We start from the raw sequence: 10,084 nt of genomic DNA, 5'->3' as shown, positions 1-10,084 counted from the left end.
CAACCAGAGAACAAAAGTCAAGTCACTTCTTCCATAAAAATCCCTTTTATTTTCTTTAGGGCTTGAGTGCAGAGTTGAGGGAGAACCAGACCAGATCCAGTGCAGGTTCCTTTTGGCTGGAGGCAGACTTAGACTGCAGTACAGGAGACATGGCTCAGTGCTGCAAGGGATTGATGCTCTTACAGAGGACCAGGCTTCAGTACCCAGCACCCGTGTGTCAGGCAGCTTGCAACCGTGATCCAGTTCCCAATACCCTTTTCTAGCTGCCTTGGGCATTTGCATGCACATATGTGCACAAATTGACAATTGATACAGGCACACGCACATAAATCTTTTAAAATATATACATGCATATATGTCCATAAGACTGTATTTGAAGAGCCGGGCAGTGGTGGCTCATGCCTTTAATCCCAGCACTCCGGAGGCAGAGGCAGGTGGATTTCTGAGTTCGAGGCCAGCCTGGTCTACAGAGTAAGTTCCAGGACAGCCAGGGCTACACAGAGAAACCCTGTCTCGAAAAAAAAAAAAAAAAAAAAAGAAACGATTTGAAGAATAACAATGGGTTATGAGAGAAATGAGTGAGGGCCAGGTCATCCAAGCCCATGACTGAGGTGAGAAACTGTCAGAGGATCTGCTTATAGTTCTGTTCAAAATTTTGATGAGATGCGAGCTAAGTCGGTCTTTGCTGCGGAGGCGGCTTCCTCCCCTTTGCACCGTTCCCACAGACTACAAAGACCAGCGTGCTTTGCGGGCAGAGCTTGACCGGAGCGGCCCTCTAGGGCGTCACTTCCGCTGCGCAACCTGGTTAAACGAGCGTGGCGGTAGAGGGGCATCGCGTGGAGGTTGCGGCGCGTGGATAATAGGGTGTGAGGGACTCCGGATCGGCGTCTCGGGGTTAGCTCTACACAGTTGGCCGAGGGGAGGGCGGTGGGGGGAGACTGTGAGGACCTGTGTCCACTGCTCCCACGGGGAGGGGTCTCAGCCCTGCTAGGCTCTCCAGCCCTGCGGTAGGAAGGGTGGGAAAAGAAGTGTTTGTTTGTTTTTTCAACCTTTGCACTGTTATTTTTAGCCAAAGCAATACCTGTTGTGAGCTGCTTCGTATGAAGGAGCCCTGGGGTTGTAGAGATGAATTACAGCGGACCCAAAATATCGAAACGTTCGACAACTGCGTGAATGACGTGATGTAGTTTGGACCGCTTCGTCCCCTTGTTTTGTAGTTCTAATGTGTACCTCGAATTTAATGGCAGATGGCTACCTTCATAAAATAAACTTCTGTGATGCCTATCAGGAACTAACAGGATTCTGGGATTCCTTCTAGAAATACAAGACTTCTCTGCGTTAGACTTGAAAGTTACAATCTCTGTCAGCCCCTGCCAGAATAGTCATTACCATTTACTGCAAAATGTGCCTGCATTTTGCAGAAGTCTTAGAAATACCTTGCCAAAACATCGCATCAGAGCTCAGAAAAAAAACAAACTAACAAAAAAAACAATTCTGTTGTTTATTCTACAAATGCTCTGCCATCTCTAGCCATCGCGTGAGCTCATCTACGGAGCTTTTTATATAATCGACTGAAGTCGAGCTATATCCAGTGAGCGCTAACAGCCAAGAGTGAGAGAATTTCTTCTGCCAACTGTAGGCCTCTTTCAGATCTGATCTGCATAATGTTCTGTTAGGTTGTATGGAAGTGGCTTGGTGTGCCCGTTACATTGCTTCTCTTCTGCCACCAATACAAATTTCCCAGATCACCAAATGTTGTATCTTCTGAATGCTAATCACAGTATATAGACATTTGCCTTTTTAAGTATTTATAAGAGATGTTAAATACTAGCTAGGTGGCACGTGCCTTTAATCCTAGCACAAAGGAGGCAGAGGCAGGTGATCTCTGTGCGTTCCAGGGCACCCAGGTCTACAGAGCAAGTCCTAGGACAGCCAGGACTGTTACACAGAAAAGCCCTGTCTAGAAAAAAAAATGTTAAATACTATTAGTCATGTTTTAACAGATGTGAAAACTAATTACCCAGGAATCACACAGTTCATCTGTATTAAAACTGAGATTGAAACCTAGAAAGTATAACTCCATGCCCACACCCTTAAACACAGCTGCTGTGAGAGCTTTCAGTGAGAGACTTTGGAAATTTGCTGGAGTGAGGTAGATTAGAAACGGAGGAAAAGAACATTTGTCTCAAAAGAAACCTTGTAAGGTGCTAACATGCCCAAAGCAAGCTGAAATCTGAGAGGACAGTGTAAAACATAGAATGGCCACATTCATTAACTTATCATTTGTGTTGATCTTGAAGAAATAGCTTGTCTTCTGGGCTTCACTCTTTTTTTGTTGTTTTTTGTTTTGTTTTGTTTGTTGAGACAGGGTTTCTCTGTGTAGCCCTGGCTGTCCTGGAACTCACTTTGTAGACCAGGCTGGCCTCGAACTCAGAAATCCACCTGCCTCTGCCTCCCCAGTGCTGGGATTAAAGGCGTGCACCACCACGCCCGGCCCCTGGGCTTCACTCTTCATTAAAGATGGGAAGGGAGGGAGGTTAATAAGAAAAAAAAAAAAAAAAAACAACCTTAGTCTGAGCACCGTGGGGCTTCACTAGAGATGGCTGGAGTGTTGGAGTGAGGTTCTATCTTACTACGCTGTTTCTCCTTTCTGTTCTGATAGATTTGGCTTTCTATAGTGGCCTCAGCTCCAGCTCCACCTATGTGGACCGCGGATGAGATCGCTCAGCTGTGCTATGCACACTATAACGTCAGACTGCCCAAGCAGGGGAAGCCTGAGCCAAATCGTGAGTGGACCTTGCTGGCAGCTGTGGTGAAGATTCAGGCTTCAGCTAACCAAGCTTGTGACATCCCTGAGAAGGAAGTGCAAGGTGAGAGCCCCTTTCTTTCTCCCTGTCAGCAACCATTGCAACTTACTGGGTTATGGGAACTATGTTAGGTGTTTTCCCCATTTTGCCCACCAGGTGGCGCAGTACTTCTGGTGGCGACAAACCACCCCAAGGGAACTGCAGTCCCGTTGACTCCATCTGTGAGAATCCTCCAGAGAACGGAGGAATGTGGACTTATTAAACCGAAACACTAGGAAGTGTTCAGCCTCTGAGAGTCCACTCGCTTAATTAATGCTTTGTTTGTTTTGTTTTGTTTTTTCCTCTCAGTGACAAAGGAAGTTGTCTCAATGGGAACAGGAACAAAATGCATAGGCCAGTCCAAGATGCGAGAGAGCGGTAAGCAAAGACTGGGCTCTAAACAGTAGTCTCTGTGCTAAGTCCATACTGACCTTGTCAAGGAAATGGGGCCATGCTGCTTAGAGTGGCTGACCCTTCATTCACCACTGACTGTCCTCAGGATCCGAAGACCGTTCTTTGGCTTCGTTTTGTTGTTGTTGTTTTTTTGCGACAGGGATTCTCTGTGTAGCCCTGGCTGTCCTGGAACTCTATAGACCAGGCTGGCCTCGAACCCACGGAGATCATCCGCCTGCCTCTGCTTCCCTAGCACTGGAATTAAAGGTATGCACCGCCACCCAGCTGACCATTCATTTTCTTAAAAAATGAGAATCCAGAGCTGAACATGAACATGGTGGTGCATCCCTGTCAACCCCACACTAGACGCTGTGGCAAAGACGTTCAAGACCAGCATAGTAAATTCTCTGCCTCAAGAGAAAAGAAGGAAAAGAAATCCAAATCGGGGCGGAAATCCCCAGGCTTGTGCTTCTGAAAGGCAGTCAGCGCTCTCAGGTTTGAACCAAAGGTTCCTGAGTTCAGTCATCCCACGCTACATCTGGAAGGCAGTCGGGCTTAGTAGGGAGAAGGGGCAGCCTTGGAGCTTCGGAAGCCGGCAAGCAACCATGAACAGGCCTTCGGCATCAGCAAGAATGCTGACGTCCCTTCCGTCCTCCTAGCCGTCACTCCTGTATTCCAGGACAGTGTCACGTCCGCTGTGGAAATGTGTCACCGTGAGCATGACTATGATGCCGTGGTATAAGAGATCTCCATCCCTGAGTTGCAGACGCAAGATTTCTGTAACCGGGTGGCACAAGCCTGTAATCTCAGTGGCTTAGGAAGCTGAGGCAGGGGGAGGATCTAAATTTCAAGGCCTGTTTGGGCCACAGGTGGAGTTGAAGAAGAACTTAACCAGCTTAGTGAAACCCCCAAGTCACAAAAATAAATAAATAGAGTAAGTGTCAGGGTTGGTGGTGCATGGTTGTAAGCCCAGCACTTGGGAAGCCAAGACTGGTGGATTTCTATGGCGTTCTGATGAGCTCCAGGCCAGCTAGAGCTTCAAGGTGAGACCCTGCCTGTCACCGAGCCTCAAGGTAAGCTTGATTCCCTGAGCCCACACGGTAGAAGAAGGAGGCTTTGAATCGTCCGCTGATGTCACCATGCATCTTGTGTCACATGCACACACACCATGGCACATATATACAAAATAAATAAAAGTACAATAAGATAGATATCTTTTAAAAATTGAGAGAATCTGGGGCAGTAGCTCAGGGGCAGTGCACTTGCCTGGCTGCGTAAGACCCTAGATTCAATCTTGAAGCACTTAAAAAATCATTTCTCTAAATCAGTGGTTCTCGACTAGAGGTACTTTGTTTTGCTTATACTTAGTATTTTGAGATAAGATCTTACTATATAGGCCAGGCGTATCTATAAAATGCTATGTCATTCAGACTGGCCTGGAACTCATGGTGTTCCTGCCTAAACCTTGGGTTACATATACTACTGTGGACCTGGCAGTCACTGGCAATTTTGTATTCAAGGTGTCTTTGGCATTGTCCAGAGTATTTTGGTCATCATCACATGGGCAGGGGTATTCTTGACATCTTGTGGCTAAACGATTTTGTATATTTTTGCTGGCTTGTTTGTTTGTTTGAGACAAAGTCTCTCTGTGTCGCCCTGGCAGGCCTAGAACTCCCTGTATAAACCAGGCTGACCTCACACTCACAGAGATCCACCAGCCTCTGCCTCTCAAATGCTAGGATTAAAGACATGCCCCACCACGCCCACTTCTTCCTATATCCTGTAGGCTTTCCCCCTATCCAAAGTGTCTTATGGTCCCATATATTGAGAAACACAAGCTCAGTGCCCTCCAAGGGTAACATGGTCATCCTGAGTGCTGGCGTGGGGGCCTGCTGGATGTTCTTCCAGGCTCTCGATGCCACGTCTTCATTACAATATATGTCCTGTCTTTGCCACAGGGGACATCCTCAATGACAGCCATGCTGAGATCATAGCCAGAAGGAGTTTCCAGAGGTAAAGCTACACTCCCCAAATAGTCTCGGTCTTGGAACGGGGTTTGCATTTCTAGGAAGCTGGCGCTAATGCAGATCATGTCTCGCAGAACTACCAGGGCATAAGTTAGTGGCTCTCTAGCCTGCATAAGCCTCAGAATCACCTGCTAAACCCAGGTTTCTGGGCCGGGGCATAAGCTTAGTGATGGGGCGCTTGCCTGGCACTGGGTTCAAACCCAGCACAGGGGTGGGAGTGGAGAAAATGACCAGCCTTCTCAGACTCTGACCTCAGCAGGTCAGGGTGAAGCCTGAGAGCTTCCAACCTTCTCAACGGTCTCATTTCTATCATTCCCATAAGGCCAGGTCACGACCAGTCTCATTCTATTTAGCCCTCTCCTGCAGTTATCCAACCTGAGAGCTCTCTTTACCACAGAAGTGTGCTGTTTATCCTTTTTCTCCATTTAACTGATTTTCCAGCGCAAGGGGATCAAGCCAAGGGGTATCTGTCGCATTCGCTAGGCCCTCAGCATGTAAGGTCCCCTGAGCTACGTCACCAGCCTACCGGTTCATTCTGGTATCTTGTGCCTCTCAGATACCTTCTCCATCAGCTCCATTTGGCAGCCGTCCTGAAAGAGGATAGCATCTTTGTTCCAGGGACCCAAAGAGGACTGTGGAGGCTCAGACCTGACCTGTCGTTTGTGTTTTTCTCTAGCCACACACCCTGTAAGTATACTCAAACCTTGGGAGTATTGTTCTGTTGCCTGCTTCCCAGTGCTTGTCTCCCTCACAGAGATGTTTCTCCAAAGGTAATTCTGGCTAAAAACAGCTAAAACTAATGGCAGCGACTATTTATATACACAGTCACATTGCTTCTGGGGAAAGCAAAGGGCAGATGTAGGGCAGTGTAGAGTCTTACACTGTTAGTTCTCAAAGTCAGGGGTGGGCATCTTCAAACTTAACCCCTACAAAGTACAGTAGAGGGCTGGTGAGATGGCTCAGTGGGTAAGAGCACCCGACTGCTCTTCCGAAGGTCCGGAGTTCAAATCCCAGCAACCACATGGTGGCTCACAACCATCCTTAACGAGATCTGACTCCCTCTTCTGGAGTGTCTGAAGACAGCGACAGTGTACTTACATATAACCAATAAATAAATCTTTAAAAAAAAAAAAAGTACAGTAGAATTATTAGGGGCTCAAAAAGCACAAAGTCTTACTGCAGTAACTAATCTTAAAGCCCATTTCATTCATTCATCTATTCATTGAACAAGTATATATTTCTTTCTCTCTCTCGCTCTCTCTCTTTTTTTTTTTTTTTTTTTTTTTGGTTTTTCGAGACAGGGTTTCTCTGTGTAGCCCTGGCTGTCCTGGAACTCACTTTGTAGACCAGGCTGGCCTCGAAGTCAGAAAATCGCCTGCCTCTGCCTCCCAAGTGCTGGGATTAAAGGCGAGCGCCACCACCACCTGACATTTTTTGAGACTTTTTAAATTATATATTTCGAGAGAAAAAGAGACTGTGCGTGTATGTTGTATATACACATATATACATGTGCTGCTGTATATACACAGAGACAGACAGACAACTTGTAGTTACTCGTTCTCTGCTCCCACCAGGTGGGCTCTGGAGATGGAACTCAGTTCATTAGGCTTGGCAGCAACGAGCAACCCTTACATACTGAGCCCTCTCACTTACATACTTACATACTTACATACTGAGCCCTCTCACATACTTACACACTTGCATATGTACATACTTACACACTCACACACATACTTACATACTGAGCCCTCTCACACACTTACATACTTATATACTGAGCCCTCTCACTTACACACTTACACACACACTTACTTACATACTGAGCCCTCTCACTTACACACTTACACACATACTTACATACTGAGCCCTCTCACACATTTATACACATACTGAGCCCTCTCACTTACATACTTACACACTGACATACTTACATACTGAGCCCTCTCACTTACATACTTACATCCTGAGCCCTCTCACATACTTACACACTTACATACTGAGCCCTCTCACTTACACACTTACACACATACTTACATACTGAGCCCTCTCACACATTTATACACATACTGAGCCCTCTCACTTACATACTTACACACACTTACATACTGAGCCCTCTCACTGGTGTGACACAGGTTTTTGCTAAGTCGTCCTGGCTGGCCTTGGGACCTAGTATACATGCCGAACCAGAAACTCTGAGCCATCTTTCTGCCTCAGTCTCCCAAGTGTAGGGAATTTAGGCATGTTCCGCACACTGGGGATGTTTGTATTTGTAGCCCAGTCCTGCTATTAGTCCGCCTTGCCTGCACCTCCCGAGGTTACAGAGGTGAGCCACCGGTCCTGTCGTGAACCGATGTTCTCTAACACTGGACACAATAGGGACACTGAGTATCAAGCAATGAAGAAGACTCAGTGCTTGCTTAGCCTGAGTAAAGCCCTGGGGGGTTTATCCAGGATGTCAGCCTCCTGAGGGACTTCCCAGACCAGGGGACTCAGGCCGTGCTGCTCTGCGGGTGTCTGTGCAAAGCAAGAAAACTCAAGAGTGGGTAGTAGTGTGGTAGGTAATTCAAGTGTAAAGGGTCTCAGAATCTTGTTTTAAGGTGAGAGTATGGTGATCTGGGGAGGGCAGCGGTCACTAAGGCGATGGAGACAGTTGAGTAAGTGTAAGCCGGCTTCAGGAGGACAGTGACTGACCTCGTGATTGCTTAGGAAGGATGAAGGCAGAGATGACGTCCAGGTTCTCCTCAGGGCTCTGGGGGAATGATGACTGTGTGCTGAGAAGTGGGAGGAAGAACAGCTGGGGGGTGGTTGTGGGGGTGGGGGTTAGGTTCTTTCTTCCTTTTGTTAATTGTGATAATTGGATTTTGTTTTGCTTTTTAAGATCTTAAGTAAGAAGTTGGCAGTCCTCTGTTGATCTTAAGGCCTCTGGGAATTGTTTTGCTGGAAAAAATTCTTCAACCACTGACACAACTCCCTCTGTTCATGAGTAACCTTACAATGTGGTGCGCCTTGCACAGTGTGGCACTCCCCCGCCCGTGGCTTATCTGTAGGAAGGGAGCACGCTGCCTACAAGTGCGACTCTGGCCCCCCTGACATTTACTTCTCATTACTAGGGAATACCGTGGGTCTCGGTTAGCTACTTTCCACGCTTGCCTTTGTGTTTTATTGGTGTGAGTCAGCCTCCCGCACTCAGGCATCTGTCGAGATCACATCTCTGAGCCTACAGAGTAGGAGGTGGGCCCCAGTGGATTCTCCAAAGTTTCTGTCACCTTGTAAGGTCTCTGGAAGTCAGCCAGCCAGGCGGCCTGTCCTGCGACATTTCTCCTTCTCTGTCCCTCTTTCCTTTGCCACTCTGTGGTTATAAAGACTACAAGTACGCTTTGCACACTGGGAAGGCAGCACACATTGGGCTGGTGTTTGAAGAAAGAGCTTCCTCTCAAGGGAGTGCTGCGCTTTCCCCTGACCTCAGGTTTGCTTTGGTTTCTGTGGGCACAGAAGAGATGAGGACTCTGTAAAACAGCACAGGGAGACACCGGCGCTTTCAGAAACACTGGTGTGGACTGGACCTTGTAGCTTATTTTGGGTCTTTTCTGTGAGACTATACATCATAAAATCCCCAAGATGAGGATATTTTGATTAATGTTTGTCGAATTTACTCAGCCATGAAATAAGCCATTACTGTTTTCCAAGGCATCTTACAGGCTCTCAGGCCACAAGTGCCCTTGGGATACCTTGCTCATTGTAAATCAGTAGTTGTCAGGCTAGGGGCTGGAACTCGGTAAAGTGCTTACCATGAGGCCAGTACGAGTTACAGAAGGCCTTATCTCAAAAGAGAAGACAAACAAAAGTCTCATGAGTGTAGACACTGAGAGACTCTGGTCTAAAGCAGGGCTTCTAAACTTCCTTGTGGTAGAAATTCCTTGCAATGTTTGTTTCAGTGGTCAGTTTTCCAGTTCTCTCATGAGAAGTTGTAACCTGCGGGGTCTAGGAAGGAGCTTCCTGCAGACCTGAGATTGATGTGGGCTTGAATGCCTGCACCTTGCTGTCCGACACGTGTTTGTTTATATGTTATATACTGTTAACTTTTACAGATACATTTCCTTATTGTTGCTTACGTTATGATTATGTGGGTGTTTATGTGTACCACCTACATACAAGTACCAGCAGACCCTCTGACACTGGGATTACAGGTTATGAACCGCCTGATGTGGGTGCTAGGAACCGAACCTTGGCCCATGGAAGGACAGCAAGCCCTCTTAACCACTGAGCACCCCTCTCCAGCCCGAGTGTTACTGAGGAAAGAAGACTGTCCATGGAGGTCTCCGTGTTTGCCATCAGCCATTCCGTCCGAGTTTAAATCTCTAGAACCTGCACAAAGCCAGACACACTAGGCCATACCTATAATCCCAGCACTCCTATGACAAAATGGATTTCTGGCGTATGCAGCAGGGAACAGGATCCTGTCTCAAACAAAGAGGAGGGTGGGGACTGGCACTGGCAGTTGTCCTTTGACCTCCACACATGTGCCATGCCATGTGCACACCTGCATATGAGCATGCGGTTTGGGGTTTTTATTTATTCTTTTCCTTTTTTTTAATGTTGGTTGCAATCAAGACCTGGCCATATGCCCCTTAGGCCTATGCTTTACCAAGGCTTATCGCCTGTCTCCCTCTTAATTCATCTGGGCTCAGCAGGGAAAACACATTGCCTTGTTTTAAGGCCATGAGTCTTTAAGCTTGCATCAGAATGGCCTACTCAGCTTATTAAACAGACTTCTGGGTCCCACCTTCAGAGTTTCTGGTTCAGCATGTATATTAGGTC

The 10,084-nt window shown here is 47.1% G+C and overlaps 1 protein-coding gene across 5 annotated transcripts in view; it reads left to right on the top strand.

Annotated features, from left to right (window-relative positions):
- The first annotated feature begins 767 nt into the window (after window positions 1–767).
- The window catches only part of Adat1 (adenosine deaminase, tRNA-specific 1), a 33,388-nt gene continuing 24,071 nt past the window's right edge, over window positions 768–10,084 (top strand). For 4 of the 5 annotated variants that reach the window (NM_001357186.1, NM_013925.5, NM_001357184.1 and 1 more), the window contains exons 1-5: window positions 773–894; window positions 2,663–2,870; window positions 3,156–3,224; window positions 5,198–5,252; window positions 5,823–5,953. In NM_001357186.1, coding sequence (NP_001344115.1) covers window positions 2,702–2,870; window positions 3,156–3,224; window positions 5,198–5,252; window positions 5,823–5,953 — 424 coding nt within the window. In that variant the 5' untranslated portion in view covers window positions 773–894; window positions 2,663–2,701. Of the gene's footprint in view, window positions 895–2,662; window positions 2,871–3,155; window positions 3,225–5,197; window positions 5,253–5,822; window positions 5,954–10,084 lie in introns of all 5 variants that reach the window. The other variant, XM_006531075.4, reaches the window with a different exon arrangement.

The sequence above is a fragment of the Mus musculus genome, chromosome 8 (assembly GCF_000001635.26).
Source record: "Mus musculus strain C57BL/6J chromosome 8, GRCm38.p6 C57BL/6J".
NCBI classification, from domain to species: domain Eukaryota; kingdom Metazoa; phylum Chordata; class Mammalia; order Rodentia; family Muridae; genus Mus; species Mus musculus.
Note: the sequence above shows the minus strand (reverse complement) of the source record. Positions and strands in the feature narration are given on the sequence as shown.